Source organism: Sinohyriopsis cumingii, chromosome 1 (assembly GCF_028554795.1).
Source record: "Sinohyriopsis cumingii isolate HCF-2022 chromosome 1, ASM2855479v2, whole genome shotgun sequence".
NCBI classification, from domain to species: domain Eukaryota; kingdom Metazoa; phylum Mollusca; class Bivalvia; order Unionida; family Unionidae; genus Sinohyriopsis; species Sinohyriopsis cumingii.
The window spans coordinates 63,194,211-63,212,555 of record NC_142961.1 but is presented as its reverse complement, the minus strand read 5'-3'; the positions used below and the strand labels follow the sequence as shown (position 1 = coordinate 63,212,555).

Sequence of the window (18,345 nt, the reverse complement as noted above, 5' to 3'; positions counted from 1 at the left end):
TTTCTGCTGAGTATACTGTAAAACTATTCTAAAACCAGTCAGTCATTTTCAGGGTTGCTTTCTTTTCCAAGGTTAACGTTCTTACCAGAAAATTTAGAGTTCAGAGGTTTCAGGATTCAAGAAAACATTTGCGTTTGAATTTATGTTAGTATATCTGATAGTATTGTAAATAAGATATTATTTAAAATAATACGCATTTTGTGTTAAATTGTCTGCCGACAGTGCAAGAATTCGTAGCTTAGTCTTAGTCCTATAACGTAAGACACATCACCCATGCTATGTCTTACATTGTAGATCTAAGCTGTCTAATTGTGTTTTAGCTCTTGTTATGGGCTCGAAGAATGATCTTGTTCAATATAGAATAAGCTAAATCAGCAGTCGTAATAAAATTAATACATGTGATTGTATCGTAGTTGTTTCCTTTATTGACTTAGCATCGTATGTACCATGCGATCATCGTTCCCAACTTTCGTAGTAGTCCTACATGTAAGACCTTGACGCTGATATTTATGTTTTGGGCGTCACTAAAACAAAACCAACATGTGCTATGTCTTACATTGTAGGACTGCTTGTGTAGCTGTTCCAGGTTGGTTCGCCTTGTCTGCTTTTTTTGGAGAGTGTGGCAAGCACTTTCGTTTTTAATTTACGATTTCATATGTGAAATGCACATACATACGCGTGTGATATAAAGGCTTATTTTACATACATGTATGTTAGGTTATTTTTTACATAAATTTTTGTTAATTATTTTTCACCTATGTTAAATTCTTTCACTTTGTAAAATAAATCATTTTGTGAAATACTATTTAAGACATTATCTTTTTTTTTCTTCTCTCACATGCATAGGTTGAAAATAGTGGCAGTATGAGGTTTGGGATCACATAATTTCCAACATGAACCTGCTCATTTTTCCAGACAAGTGTGGTCTGTAAGACAATTAAGTTGTCACAAATTTTAACATCAAGTTATGCAATGTAACCCTAATCCAAACTATTTATAGCCTAGACTTTCATAGTTTAGATAATTAATAACTATTTGACATCATGTATAATATATCATGTTGAATGCAGTAGTAGCCCAAATACAGCACATGAACTTTTATAGGACATTAATTATTTAACCAGTCAGGAGAAACATGCAGGTTTTTATAAGCTTCCAGCTTTCACATGAATCCCTGGATAGTGCATTGTTTTTAATTGCATGTAAAGTTTTTTGAATAAATATTGCTTGAACTAACTGGTTTGCTCTAATTGTCTTGCATTGCTGAATAAGCAGTAAGAGTTATCAATATTTGTTGTTAGATATGGCAAATGAAGTATAAGTCTTTTTAAATTTGGTTTTTCCACATCTAAATTAGCCAGTAATTGCCAGTGACTAACACTGATGTTGAAAAATGGTTTCTAATAGAAAAGGTGAAGCTTATGATAAAAAAAACCAATATGTAAGAACTTTTCAGGAATATCAAAAACAAACATGTCTGTTTGTAATATATGAATCTGGTCAGAATATGTTCTTTTGCAGTGTTGATATCAAATGAAAATGACAAGGAACATATTGCACATGCAAGGAAAGTGCTAGGTTGATGTTCATGTTTTTAATTTATACAGAATCACCATTGTATGAACAATTCATAATGATATATAGGTACATTTGACTAAGAGTGTCTGAAAAAAGGTAATAGAACATACTTAAATATAGTTGCTAGACTACTCACTATAGTGTGAACCTAAGACATTTGTAGCTGTGAGTTGTTTAAAGAAGAAAAAAATGATTAACACACTTTCATGCAAAGTCAAGGTAAACATTCAAACCCAGGCAATAGCATGCTACACATGAAATGTGACCAGTCTAATTTCATGCAAGGTATACAGTTTACATTATGTTGGAGAAACAAAGAAATTGAGTATTAGAATTAATCTTTATGGATCAGATTGGGAAGCTAACAAAATGGAGCGAAGCTGAGTGGTGGAACATTTCTCTCCCACCATCTCCACCACCCTTTCAGAGCTATATTCCAGACTGAAATCACACTTAACTTTAAAAAAAAAAAAGAGATTAGGAAAATAGGATAATAATAGAAACCTACTGGATTCACTGGTTGCAAAGACAAACCCAGCAGCATAAACATCAGTGGTAGGTATTATAAGCTTACCACAAGGTGGAGTGTATTATGTTATGTTTTCCACCTGTTACTAATTTTGTTTCTGTACTATAATTCAAGTTGTCCTCAATCTACACTTACAAGACTTTGTGGATGGCTACACTTGGTGTTAGAAAGAACTCTATAAATTTTAGGGTCAAAAGTCTTGGTCATTGTGATTCAAAGTATAAAAATATGGCTTGTTCCCACTAACATTAGTTTTCCACTATCTACAGTTAACATGACTTTGTTGATGGCTTGTACTTGAGGTAAAGAAGTATAATATTGATTTCAGTATCAAAAGGTCAAAGGTCAAGGCCACTGTGACTGAAAGAAGACAAATAGTTTCCATACAGTGACTTGAGATCATCATCTGTGGTTACCAAACTATGGATGGTTTGCATATGGGGTAAAGAAGTACCCTATAAGTCTCCCAGTCAAAATGTTTAAATGTCAAGGTCACTATAACAGAGACAAAACCATTACTTTCTGTATAATAACATTATTTCAGCATCACATACTTTACCATACTTTATAGATGGCTTTCATTTTGGGTAAGAAATTAGCCTTTAGATTTTGTGTCAAATTCACTGTGGATGGTTTATGCTTATGGGTAGGAAGAAGTCTGTTGATTTTGGGGTCTTAAAGGAAATCTAAAGTAGAACTGGTTTCTGCAATCAAGTACTCTTGTTGCTTTAGCTCAATTTCTCTGATAGTGTTGCATGTTGAACCCAGAAGCTTACTGTGGGCAAAATTAGATCACACCACCCAGCTTTTTGTGCTACAATGGTTGCTGTATGATATTCATGTTTTTTGAACGGTAAAAAATTAATTACTTTTTTATGTCCAAAATTGCTCTGAAATTTTTCAGTATCAGAAAATAAGACATCCAGGCACAAGCAACCAAACCCATGCATACAATAATAGGCAATCCCTTAACTTGTATGGTAAAGTAATCAAGACTTTATGTAATACATTATAGAATGAAAATTGGCATTAGTTTTTTTTCAGTCCACAAGAGAATGCATGCATATTGAAAAACATGACTTCAGTGGTATTTGACTGTCAGTACATTTTAGTACATGTATTACTAACAGTGGAAGTGAAAAATAAAACTATTGAGGTGAAAATATTAATAATAATAATAATAATAATAAAGACTTTATTTAGAGAAGGTAACTCAGTTAGTTACAGAATTAATATACCTTGAGGCCTTCTATCTGTTATGTACAATATATACAGTATATACAACATGATGTGAAGAATCTGGCTTGACACTAAATAATTAAGTAATTTTAAAATTCAAATTATCAAGCCTGGAACACATGCACAAGCACCTGTGAAAACATAAACATATATAAAACATAAAATATCATCTGCATTGAAAAATTCAACTATGAAAATGATGCAAAATTACAGAAAAGCAGGTGGTATTTTTTGTACTAGAACTGTTCGATTTTCTGAAGATTTAATCCATTTAAGACATTGATTATGAAAAGAAGAAATGCTAGGAGCCTGCCTTAGGTGATGGCTTTAACTTTAGTGCCTTTCTTTTTCAGCACAGATTGACATTTTCTTCTGATATTTGTATGATTCAATTTTTCTTTACAATCTAGTAATATAGATTTCATTAAGTGTGACCTATCTAATGAACAGTGAAACATGGTTTCTCCAATTTTTGACACATGTAGCTTATTGAGGCTGTTTCTGATGAGAAGAAAGTCATTCCTGTACTTTGAAATAGGTATTTCTCAGTCTCAATTGTCATTTCACTGTATGGCTAAAACTCTATGGAAATGCATAAGTGCTTAAATAAAAGGAGGTCAAAACATTGTCTTGAAGTTACAGGGCATTACAAAATTATTTTTGGCATTAAAAACACGTTTTGGTCATTGTAAATAAACTGTCAGATGACACGCAGAAAATACTGGAAGTTAAGATTTTGCAGTTTGCTTACTTTCTTTGACACACACTGTCATGAAACTTTACTTATGTAGACACCTCTTAGCCTGGTCCCAGCATATATTTCGCTGGTTAGGACTTAAATGTGCCCCCTCCCCTTCTGAAATGAAAATATTTTGATATTTCAGTATTGTATTTTTTCCATGTCCTCCATAGAAGGTATAAGTATTCTAGAACAGTAAAGTGTACAAAGTTTGAAGGATTCAGTCAGGGTTGCTCTTTGTTTTATTCTGCCATATATGTTTCTTAGTTTTCTTATCCCAGTAGCTTCTGCTGAGACTGTACTTTGTTCCCTATGGTGGGCTTTGTCACTGGGCCTGGTTTCCTTATCCCTGCTTCTGCTTTAGAAACTTTAGACCTATTAGTATTTAAGCTATGCAGGAGGCTTTTCTCCTCACAATGCCTGCCCCTTTGCCCCATCCAATGTACTTCTCTGCCTTCTTTAATTACAAAATTAGCTTCTTTATAAACACTATAAAGTCATTTTCCATATGACTCACTAGTTAAAATGGTTGTTTTAATTAATTTTCAAACTTGAATCACTTGCTTAATTAAATGCAGACCATATTCTTATTGGATTAACCCATGTGGCAGGTACATGGAGAGAATGATGCTTACAGTACATGTAAATGTAGCATGTACATGGAGAAATCGGTACTTATAGTAAATGTAAAATGTAACAAGTACACAGAGAAATCGGTACTTATAGTAAATGTCATATGTAACAAGTACATGGAGAGAATGGTGCTTACAGTATGTTCATGTAAAATGTAATATGTATGTGTATGTACATGGAGAGATTGGTGCTTACAGTACATGTAAATATAACAAGTACATGGAGAGAATGGTGCTTACAGTACAAGTAAATGTAACAAGTACATGGAGAGAATGGTGCTTACAGTACATGTAAATGTAACAAGTACATGGAGAGAATGGTGCTTACAGTACATGTAAATGTAACATGTACATAGAGAGAATGGTGCTTACAGTACATGTAAATGTAACAAGTACATGGAGAGAGCGGTACTTATAGTAAATGTAAAATCTAACAAGTACATGGAGAAAATGGTACTTATAGTAAATGTCATATGTAACAAGTACATGGAGAGAATGGTGCTTACAGTAAGTACATGTAAAATGTAATATATACATGGAGATATTTGTGCTTACAGTACATGTAAATGTAACAAGTACATGGAGAGAATGGTGTTTAGAGTACATGTAAATGTCACAAGTACATGGAGAGAATGGTGTTTACAGTACATGTAAATGTAACAAGTACATGGAGAGAATGGTGCTTACAGTACATGTAAAATGTAACAAGTACATGGAGAAAATGGTACTTACAGTAAATGTCATATGTAACAAGTACATGGAGAGAATGGTGCTCACAGTAAGTACATGTAAAATTAATATGTACTTGGAGAGGTTGATGCTTACAATACATGTAAATGTAACAAGTACGTGGAGAGAATGGTGCTTACAGTACATGTAAATGTAACAAGTACATGGAGAGAAAGGTGCTTACAGTACATGTAAAATGTAACAAGTACATGGAGGGATGGTGCTTATAGTACATATAACATGTACATAGAGAGAATGGTGCTTACAGTACATGTAAATATAACAAGTACATGGAGAGAATGGTGCTTGCAATACATGTAAATGTAACAAGTACATGGAGGGAATGGTGCTTACAGTACATGTAAATGTAACAAGTACATGGAGAGAATGGTGTTTACAGTACATGTAAATGTAAATATAACAAGTACATGGAGAGAATGGTGCTTACAGTACATGTAAGTGTAACAAGTACATGGGGAGAATGGTGCTTACAGTACATGTAAATGTAACAAGTACATGGAGAGAATGGTGCTTACAGTACATGTAATGTAACAAGTACATGGAGGGAATGGTGCTTACAGTACATGTAAATGTAACAAGTACATGGAGAGACTGGTGCTTACAGTACATGTGAATGTAACAAGTAGATGGAGAGAATGGTGCTTACGGTAAGTACATGTAAAATGTAACAAGTACATGGAGAGAATGGTGCTTACAGTAAGTACATGTAAAATGTAATATGTACATGGAGAGATTGGTGCTTACAGTACATGTAAATGTAACAAGTACATGGAGAGAATGGTGCTTGCAGTACATGTAAATGTAACAAGTACTTGGAGAGAATGGTGCTTACAGTACATGTAAATGTAACAAGTACATGGAGAGAATGGTGCTTACACTACATGTAAATGTAACAAGTACGTGGAGAGAATGGTACTTACAGTAATATATGTAACAAGTACATGGAGAGAATGGTACTTACAGTAAGTACATGTAAAATGTAATATGTACATGGAGAGACTGGTGCTTACAGTACATGTAAATGTAACAAGTACATAGAGAACGGTGCTTACAGTACATGTAAATATAACAAGTACATAGAGAGAATGGTGTTTACAGTACATGTAAATATAACAAGTACATGGAGAGAATGGTGCTTACAGTACATGTAAATATAACATGTACATAGAGAGAATGGTGCTTACGGTACATGTAAATACAACAAGTACATGGAGATAATGGTGTTTACAGTACATGTAAAATGTAACAAGTACCTGGAGAGAATGGTGCTTACAGTACATATAACATGTACAGTAAGTACATGTAAAATGTAACAAGTACATGGAGAGAATGGTGCTTACAGTAAGTACATGTAAAATGTAATATGTACATGGAGAGAATGGTGCTTACAGTACATGTAAAATGTAATATGTACATGGAGAGATTGGTGCTTACAGTATATGTAAATATAAGAAGTACATAGAGGGAATGGTGCTTACAATACATGTAAATGTAACAAGTACATGGAGAGAATGGTGTTTACAGTACATGTAAATGTAACAAGTACATGGAGAGAATGGTGCTTACAGTACATGTAAATATAACAAGTACATGGAGAGAATGGTGTTTACAGTACATGTAAATATAACAAGTACATGGAGAGAATGGTGTTTACAGTACATGTAAAATATAACAAGTACATGGAGAGAATGGTGCTTACAGTACATGTAAATATAACATGTACACAGCGAATTGTGCTTACAGTACATGTAAATATAACAAGTACATGGAGAGAATGGTGTTTACAGTACATGTAAAATGTAACAAGTACATGGAGAGAATGGTGCTTACAGTACATATCACATGTACATAGAGAGAATGGTGCTTACAGTACATGTAAATGTAACAAGTACATGGAGAGAATGGTGTTTACAGTACATGTAAAATGTAACAAGTACATGGAGAGAATGGTGCTTACAGTACATATCACATGTACATAGAGAGAATGGTGCTTACAGTACATGTAAATGTAACAAGTACATGGAGAGATTGGTGCTTACAGTATATGTAAATATAAGAAGTACATAGAGGGAATGGTGCTTACAATACATGTAAATGTAACAAGTACATGGAGAGAATGGTGTTTACAGTACATGTAAATGTAACAAGTACATGGAGAGAATGGTGCTTACAGTACATATAACATGTACATAGAGAGAATGGTGCTTACAGTACATGTAAATGTAACAAGTACATGGAGAGAATGGTGCTTACAGTACATATAAATGTAACAAGTACATGGAGAGAATGATGCTTACAGTACATGTAAATATAACAAGTACATGGGGAGAATGGTGCTTACAGTACATGTAAATATAACAAGTACATGGAGGCAATGGTGTTTACAATACATGTAAATGTAACAAGTACATGGAGAGAATGGTGCTTACAGTACATGTAACAAGTACTTGGAGTGATTGGTGCTTACAGTACATGTAAATGTAACAAGTACATGGAGGGAATGGTACTTACAGTACATGTAAATGTAAGAAACACATGGAAGGAATGGTGCTTACAGTACATGTAAATGTAACAAGTACATGGAGGCAATGGTGCTTACAGTACATGTAAATGTAAGAAACACATGGAAGGAATGGTGTTTACAGTACATGTAAATGTAACAAGTACATGGAGGGAATGGTACTTACAGTACATGTAAATGTTACAAGTACATAGAGAGAATGGTGCTTACAGTACATGTAAATGTAACAAGTACATGGAGGGATGGTGCTTACAGTACATGTAAATGTAAGAAACACATGGAAGGAATGGTGCTTACAGTACATGTAATGTAACAAGTACATGGAGAGAATGGTACTTACAGTAAATGTCATATGTAGCAAGTACATGGAGAGAAATGGTGCTTACAGTAAGTACATGTAAAATGTAATATGTACATGGAGGGATGGTGCTTATAGTACATATAACATGTACATAGAGAGAATGGTGCTTACAGTACATGTAAATATAACAAGTACATTTAGAGATTGGCGCGTACAGTACATGTAAATATAACAAGTACATGGAGAGAATGGTGTTTACAGTACATGTAAATGTAACAAGTACATGGAGAGAATGGTGCTTACAGTACATGTAAATGTAACAAGTACACGGAGGGAATGGTGCTTACAGTACATGTAAATGTAACAAGTACATGGAGAGAATGGTGCTTACAGTACATGTAAACGTAACAAATACATGGAGAGAATGGTGCTTACAGTACATGTAAATGTAACAAGTACATGGAGGGAATGGTGCTTACAGTACATGTAAATGTAACAAGTACATGGAGAGAATGGTGCTTACAGTACATGTAAACGTAACAAGTACATGGAGAGAATGGTGCTTACAGTACATGTAAATGTAACAAGTACATGGAGAGAATGGTACTTACAGTAAATGTCATATGTAACAAGTACATGGAGAGAAAGGTGCTTGCAGTAAGTACATGTAAAATGTAATATGTACATGGAGAGATTGGCGCTTACAGTACATGTAAATATAACAAGTACATGGAGAGAATGGTGTTTACAGTACATGTAAATATAACAAGTACATGGAGAGAATGGTGTTTACAGTACATGTAAAATATAACAAGTACATGGAGAGAATGGTGCTTACAGTACATGTAAATATAACATGTACACAGCGAATTGTGCTTACAGTACATGTAAATATAACAAGTACATGGAGAGAATGGTGTTTACAGTACATGTAAAATGTAACAAGTACATGGAGAGAATGGTGCTTACAGTACATATCACATGTACATAGAGAGAATGGTGCTTACAGTACATGGAAATGTAACAAGTACATGGAGAGAATGGTGCTTACAGTACATGTAAAATGTAATATGTACATGGAGAGATTGGTGCTTACAGTATATGTAAATATAAGAAGTACATAGAGGGAATGGTGCTTACAATACATGTAAATGTAACAAGTACATGGAGAGAATGGTGTTTACAGTACATGTAAATGTAACAAGTACATGGAGGGAATGGTGCTTACAGTACATGTAAATGTAACAAGTACATGGAGAGACTGGTGCTTACAGTACATGTGAATGTAACAAGTACATGGAGAGAATGGTGTTTACAGTACATGTAAATGTAACAAGTACATGGAGAGAATGGTGCTTACAGTACATGTAAATGTAACAAGTACATGGAGAGAATGGTGCTTACAGTACATGTAAATGTAACAAGTACATGGAGAGAATGGTGCTTACAGTACATGTAAATGTAACAAGTACATGGAGAGACTGGTGCTTACAGTACATGTGAATGTAACAAGTACATGGAGAGAATGGTACTTATAGTAAAATTCATATGTAACAAGTACATGGAGAGAATGGTGCTTACAGTAAGTACATGTAAAATGTAATATGTACATGGAGAGATTGGTGCTTACAGTACATGTAAATGTAGCAAGTACATGGAGAGAATGTGCTTGCAGTACATGTAAATGTAACAAGTACATGGAGAGAATGGTGCTTACAGTACATGTAAATGTAACAAGTACATGGAGAGAATGGTGCTTACAGTACATGTAAATGTAACAAGTACATGGAGAGAATGGTGCTTACAGTACATGTAAATGTAACAAGTACATGGAGAGACTGGTGCTTACAGTACATGTGAATGTAACAAGTACATGGAGAGAATGGTACTTATAGTAAAATTCATATGTAACAAGTACATGGAGAGAATGGTGCTTACAGTACATGTAAATGTAGCAAGTACATGGAGAGAATGTGCTTGCAGTACATGTAAATGTAACAAGTACATGGAGAGAATGGTGCTTACAGTACATGTAAATGTAACAAGTACATGGAGAGAATGGTGCTTACAGTAGATGTAAATGTAACAAGTACATGGAGAGAATGGTGCTTACAGTACATGTAAATGTAACAAGTACATGGAGAGAATGGTACTTACAGTAATATCATATGTAACAAGTACATGGAGAGAATGGTACTTACAGTAAGTATGTGTAAAATGTAATATGTACATGGAGAGATTGGTGCTTACAGTACATGTAAATATAACAAGTACATGGAGAGAATGTTGTTTACAGTACATGTAAATATAACAAGTACATGGAGAGAATGGTGCTTACAGTACATGTAAATATAACATGTACATAGAGAGAATGGTGCTTACGGTATATGTAAATACAACAAGTACATGGAGAGAATGGTGTTTACAGTACATGTAAAATGTAACAAGTACATGGAGAGAATGGTGCTTACAGTACATATAACATGTACATAGAGAGAATGGTAATTATAGTGCATGTAAATGTAACAACTACATGGAGAGAATGGTGCTTACAGTACATGTAAATGTAACAAGTACATGGAGAGAATGATGCTTACAGTACATGTAAATGTAACAAGTACATGGAGAGAATGGTGCTTACAGTACATGTAAATATAACAAGTACATGGGGAGAATGGTGCTTACAGTACATGTAAATATAACAAGTACATGGAGAGAATGGTGCTTACAGTACATGTAAATATAACATGTACATAGAGAGAATGGTGCTTACGGTATATGTAAATACAACAAGTACATGGAGGCAATGGTGTTTACAGTACATGTAAAATGTAACAAGTACATGGAGAGAATGGTGCTTACAGTACATATAACATGTACATAGAGAGAATGGTAATTATAGTGCATGTAAATGTAACAACTACATGGAGAGAATGGTGCTTACAGTACATGTAAATGTAACAAGTACATGGAGAGAATGATGCTTACAGTACATGTAAATGTAACAAGTACATGGAGAGAATGGTGCTTACAGTACATGTAAATATAACAAGTACATGGGGAGAATGGTGCTTACAGTACATGTAAATATAACAAGTACATGGAGGCAATGGTGCTTACAATACATGTAAATGTAACAAGCACATGGAGGGAATGGTGCTTACAGTACATGTAACAAGTACTTGGAGAGATTGGTGCTTACAGTACATGTATATGTAACAAGTACATGGAGGGAATGGTACTTACAGTACATGTAAATGTAACAAGTACATAGAGAGAATGGTGCTTACAGTACATGTAAATGTAACAAGTACATGGAGAGAATGGTGCTTACAGTACATGTAAATATAACAAGTACATGGAGGGAATGGTACTTAAAGTACATGTAAATGTAACAAGTACATAGAGAGAATGGTGCTTACAGTACATGTAAATGTAACAAATACATGGGGGGATGGTGCTTACAGTACATGTAAATGTAACAAATACATGGAGAGAATGGTGCTTACAGTACTTGTAAATATAACAAGTACATGGGGAGAATGGTGCTTACAGTACATGTAAAATGTAACAAGTACATGGAGAGAATGGCGCTTATGATACATACAACGTAATGGACAGTCGGTTATCTTTGAACAGGAAGAACATGTTAGTCATTGTTTTCACAATTTGTTTACTTGGCCAAAGTCTGTTATGTCAGCAGCTGCGGTATACAAGCAGTACTAGAACTAGTAGCTTCCTTTACTATATATGTGTATTTATGCAAAATAAACTATCAGAAAACTGAAAAGTCAGACTTTGTATTGCAGACTCATGTTAATTAAATTCTCACAAACATTTCTAAATATTGATTTGATAAATATTATTATTATCAATCACAACAAAGGCCCTTTTTTGCAACAAGTGCTCTTGTGGTAAGAAATGCTCTTCACCCACACACCCCAACTCTCCCCAGATAATGCAAGACATTGCACATGATGGAATTCATGTGGATTTTAAAGGCAGCATGACAACATATTAAATGACAAAGAACAAAGGGACCTTCCATTTAATTTCTTGAGGTGGAGAGTGGGGGCTGGGATTTTGTTAAAAATGTCCAGCCTTCAAATGGTTTGAAAACAAAATATTCTTGGTTATGTCTGATAGAAAAAAAGAACTAATTATATCCATGATAATAGTTGAACAAAATTCTCTAAATGTAAAAGAAAACAAATTTCCCAGTTCAAAAGAAAACCCCAGGTCCCCCTCTTAGAAAACTAATGGCCAGTCTCTAAGAATATACCGAAATTAATTAAAAGCATTCATACAACCTGGACTTTGAATGTTTAATTTCCCCCAGCCAAGGTATCAGTTGAAGCAGAGTTTGTTGCCAAGAGTCTTGGTCCATGACACTTCAGGTTCTAGGCTTGACAGTAGGCATTTCCAATGAGATGAACAGGAAATGGTATCTCTTTTATTTTGTAAAGGTAGATACAAAATGTTTATCATACATAACCAAACTCAAAGGTAACACAATCTTCTATTATGTCCCTGTATCCATCCATCCATCCTTCAACATCTGCTCTTTTTAGAGTTGTCTGATACTGCTGGGTCAATTTTAATCCAATTTAATTAATATTCCTTAGGACATGTTCCACCAAATGTTTTTTTCCAAGGTGACTTCACCAGCAACCAATTGGAAAACAGCAGAATCAGTTTTGATCAAACTAGCTAAGATCTTCCCTTCATATGTGATTGGTCAAAGATATATCTTAGGTAACATTCCCAGCAAAATTGTGGCTTCTGTGGCAGTCAGGTGGAAAACAATTTCATTCTCTAGAATGGCTGAGACAGATTTGAGCAAACTTTTAAGAATGTATCTTTGAATATGCACTTTCAAATTGTACCCAGAGCTGATAAGCTTCCATAGGTTAGCAATGTTGTGACCGATTTTGCAAGTTGGTGAACTTTCTCTGTAATTTTTACCAGAACAATGGAGCCAAATTTGATGAAACTGAATAAGAATGCTTTTTGGGACATGCTTTACCAAAATGGTGCTTGGTATGGCATCTTCTCTATCAAAAGTGCAGCTTCTATAACAATCAGATGATGAACATGTCTTTGGCTTCTCCAGAGCTTCTGGGCCAGTTTTGATCAGACTTGATAGGATTTGTCTTTTAGTACATTTTTTGCTAGTGTTACCCATGCATATATAAATTTGTTTATATGTCAGATTTCACTCTTGTTTGTAACATGTCCTTTGGGGGAGGACATTTTTCCCCAGTCCATGCAGCTCCTCTGCCAACTTGTTTTGCCTCCTGCCCCTTATATATTAGTTTACAGCTGCTTGAGGCATGTTCATGTGTATGCCACCAAAGCCAGATAAGTAACACCTGACCATCTGGCATTTTGCATCATTGTTGAGCTGAACAGCATTTGTTCCTGGTTTTATTTCCAGCTTTTCTCATGTTTTACTCCATATGGTTACTTAATAGTGAATGCAAAATTCAGATCAATAAAATCAAAGAAGCAAAGTATAATGTTTTCTGTTGTTGTTATAAAACATCATACTTTTTAATATATTTTCATAATTAATCAAAGAAATTAATTCATATCTGTCAAGCATGACACTACAGAAATCATGCTGACATGCACATCCTGAATTTTGACCCCTAAGGACCCTTGACAGATCTTTTAATATTCACATGCAATATACAAAGTAATGGCATGATGTCATACAGTATTGTTGTCTACTGTATCAAAAAACACCCATTCTCTTTATGCAAGATGTCCATCAGTACAGCCATGATTAATGCTGTGTATGTTTCTTCATGTTAATTATCAGTTATAAGTTTAATAATGTTTATTGTTTTAACTTAAAGTTCACAAGAGCACCATGAGCAGCACATTGTATGCCTGTCCCATGCCATGTTTAATCATCCGTGATGTAGGTACTGTGGTTTATTTAAGAGATTATAGACCAAAGGGTTTCTGTGGTGTTGACCTTTGGTCAAGGTATGTGATCTAGAGCTCAACCATTATTTTCTAATTAGACTTACCATGACTGATGGTGATCTCTGACTCTTAAACGCCATAATTTATAGGCTTCTGGGGATTAAGACATTCACAAAGTTTGGTCAAGAAACTTATGCTGCAACAAAATTTTTATTCTGTAAGAAAAAAAAAAAATCTTCTTTGAGCCATAATGATCTTGACTTTTGACTTTTTCACCCCCAAATCAATAGATCTCTTCTACTCTTTGAGTGCAAGCCTTCCATAAGCTTTGGTTATGGTACTTTAAATTTATGCCAACAAAAATAGTTACAGACTTTTGGATTCAGAAACCAATGTGTTTCTTCCTTACCCAAAGTAGAAGCCATCCTCATATTTTTCGTCAAGGTCTGTGATGTAAAACTAATGTTATTGTACAAAAACAACTTTCTTTTTGTCACAGTGACCTTGATCTTGGACTCTGAAATCAGTCTTTCTTTCCCCAAGTGTAAGCTCTCTGCAACGCTTGGTTTAGGTTTATGATGCAGAATTTATATTATTGTGGAGAAACCATTTTTTTTTTTTTTTTTTTTTTACATTCCTGTGAGCTTTGACATTTTGACTCCAGAATTAATATTCTTCTTCCCAACTCCAAGTGGAAACCATACTTAAGTTTGGTAATCGTAGGTAGTGGTGAACTCAAGTAGTTATGCAAGAATATTAATTTTTTTCTTCTTTCATTCATAATGTATATGTTTGATCTTTTTACCCTGAAATTGACAAGAGATTTTCCTTACCCAGAGCATACAGTGGGTAACTAGATGATGGAGAACTCAAGTTATTTTGCAGAAACGAAACTGGTAACTGATGGAATTTGATGGACAGCATCATAACATAATATGCTCCGCCTTATGATAGTCATTTAAATATGAAATGGAAAATCTCTACAGCCATTTGGATGGAATCGTTTCAGGTTAAAAAGGGAAATGCAAGTGTTAATGACTGAGTCTTGCATTATTTGTACACGACAGATTTTGTAAATGAATAAACACACTGATACTGCTCCTCAATAAATTGAATTACAGTTCACCTGGTGAATTTCAAAATGATAGATGGAATTTACTGTATGACATTGCATTAATGCAAGTGGTTTGCAAGTTTGAGTGTTCCTTCAAGATTAATTTCTCTGTCAGTATTTAAAAATATTTCCAATTAACTTTTGTATTTCAGATTTATTTCTGAAAGGGATTCATTTTCACTAAAGTAAGATGGGTTCTATGGTTGGAAAAGCAATGGATGAGAACATGAAGAAGCAACAAGACTTCATGCTGAAAACAGGACAGATAACGGTATTGCTTTTAACCATTCAGTTATTTTATCCAAGTTTGAAAGGCAGTCTTTATTACTTTTCTTTGGTTTTTGCCATTGTAATTACAATGTGATTGGAATCAGTCAGATTTGGGAGAACATGCTCATTTTTTGAACATAGCTGTACCATAGGCTAGCCTTAGGCAAAATAATATTATTATTCATTTATGTTGTTCATGAAATGTTTAGCTCTATTGGGCATAGACTATGAAGAGCATATTGGGTGACCTGTCTGTAGTCAGTCATCCATCTGTTCATTAGCACAAATTTGTTATCACTGCTCCAAAAAAAACTGCATGAAGGATTGCCATGCAGTTTACACACATTCATCCCAAGGCTTAAATGAACATGGTTCTGCTCAAACATCTAGTATGCCTGCAGTATTTTGATTGCTTCCTCTGATATTATGTTCATATGAGAAAAGACTTCATATGATATCCAGTTGAACCTAAATGGTGCTGATCGGACATTCAATATGGCCACCATAGCACTTGATATCACTATTCCATCTGAATGGAAAGTCATATAAGCATCAGGGGTTTCACCAGAAAGACTTTTTGTGATGACTAGATGGTCACAATTGAAAATGATGCTACCTGGACATACACTATGGCTATTACAATGTCCTTCTTGAAAATATTGCTATTCCACCTGAATGAATGATCATGTCAGTTATGAATTTTTCACTGAAAGACTTCATGAGCTGTCTAGTTGGTTGTAGATGAAATTGGTGCCAATTTGACATTTATTATAGGCAACACAGTGACCATCATGAAAATCTTATTGCTACTTCTAGTTGGAATTAGTGATATCGCCTTAGGCATTTTCAACAGAAGAATTTTTAAGATGTCTAGTTGGTACTGAATGGTACCAATTGATATCAAGTATGGCCATGATTGCAGCCATCTTGAAAATCTTGTTATTGCTGCTCTTTCTAAAAGAGAAGATATATTGACATCAAGTTTTCACCAGAAGACTAATTATGAATGTCTAGTTGGTCCTGAGTGAAAATGGTGCCTATCTCAACTATTACTGCTACAATGAACATTTTGAAAATCTTGTAACTAATTCTCCTGAATGGATGGCCATATTAACATTGGGTTTGAAACAATCACACTAATGAACTAGTTGCCACTAGATAAGCTGAATTAGAGAGAAATCCAAATACATGGATGTGAAAACTTCTCTATATCTTATAGTTTGAAGCTTTTCAGTAGGTTGTATTCAGAAGACTTTGCTATCATGCATGTTTTATGCACAGGATCTGATAAATTTCAGAACCAAATGGCAGCCTGCTTATGATAAGAATTTGGTTGACAGCTGAAATTTATTTGCCTAAAGAATGCAGTGAGGGTACTTGAATATTAAACGCTAGCTTCAGGACTATTCCATTACCTTCTTATGGGTAATTGGAAAAACTATTTCTTTTGTATTAAGCTATAGTAGTTATGTTTTTAAAACTTGAGTACTATACATGATATTATATGACAGACCTTAGGGCATCCTGACTCCACTGCACGGTAGACTATTGGGCTGCCTAACTCCAGTATATGGTAGTGTTATGTATATTTAATTTACATTGTTTGCTTGTAAAAAAAAAATTGTATGTAGTTATATGCTTTTGATAGTGTGACATTGTATGTTAGACTTGACCTCATCCAAAATCATGTTCATTTTCTAACCGACCTGAATTACTGATTTTGGTTTTGTAGTAAACATGTTTATCTCAATCTGAGTCCTGAAGTTTGGAAATTTCCTATGAATTGCTGGGTCTACCTGTTGTTTACTACACATTTTATATTATAATTTTAGTATGAGACTTCTGATTATAAATAAGATTTTTTGGGGGTAAACATTAAGAAGTTTTTAGAAGGTTATTTTCAGTTAGGTAATGTCTTTTCTTAGAAAATTTTAATTGTGACCTGAAGTCAGGTGGAAGTCTGTATAATCTTGTTAATGATTCGTTCATTTTTAAAGATCTTGGTAGAATCAGTTGTTTTAAGATCTTGGCAGAATCAGTTGTATTATGTTGTGTCCAGCAAGTCATTTGGGCTGAATTTATTTCTTCAGATTATTTAATTCAAGTGATTCTTTTCTTTAAACACAAAAGTGCTCTTAAAAAATATTCTTGGAAATAGGGACTGGGATTTATGGAACTTTCAAATAAGGACATATTTTTGGATTGTATTATTGTGATTCAACAAAAGACCATTGGTACCACAACATGACATTTGTCATCAAAGGCATATCATCACCTTCAGCTTTTGATTTAATTTGGATTTCCACTAAAGTTTATTCAGAATTTAATTATTAGGACTTGAATTATTTGGGATTTAATTTACAATACTGTAAATTCCATTTTTATTTTACATTTTCACTTTTTATTTTAGGGAAATTAATTATTTGTTGAATTTTACAAAGCTTCTTCTCACTTTTTTCTGTTACTTATTTTAAGACCATAGAGTCATAATAGTAGACCACTGGACTTAACTGCAATACATGGTAGACCACCGTTACTATCCAACTTAAGTATATGGTAAATCACTGGGCTTCCTAGCTCCAGTATATGGTAGACCACTGGGCTATCTGACTCCAATATATGGTATACCACTGGGCTACCTAATTCCAGTATATGGTCTACCACTGGGCTACCTAACTCCAGTAAATCTGGCAGTCTTTGGGCTTGGCCAGGGCACTAAATTTGTCACTCTGATGAAT

At 34.3% G+C, this 18,345-nt stretch overlaps 1 protein-coding gene across 1 annotated transcript in view; it reads left to right on the top strand.

The window, feature by feature from the left end:
- Positions 1-7: 7 nt before the first annotated feature.
- Positions 8-18,345, top strand: part of LOC149806989 (plasminogen receptor (KT)-like) — a 38,137-nt gene continuing 19,799 nt past the window's right edge. Inside the window, exons 1-2 of the mRNA XM_089960436.1 lie at positions 8-144; positions 15,490-15,608. Coding sequence (XP_089816562.1) covers positions 15,528-15,608 — 81 coding nt within the window. The 5' untranslated portion in view covers positions 8-144; positions 15,490-15,527. The remainder of the gene's footprint in view (positions 145-15,489; positions 15,609-18,345) is intronic.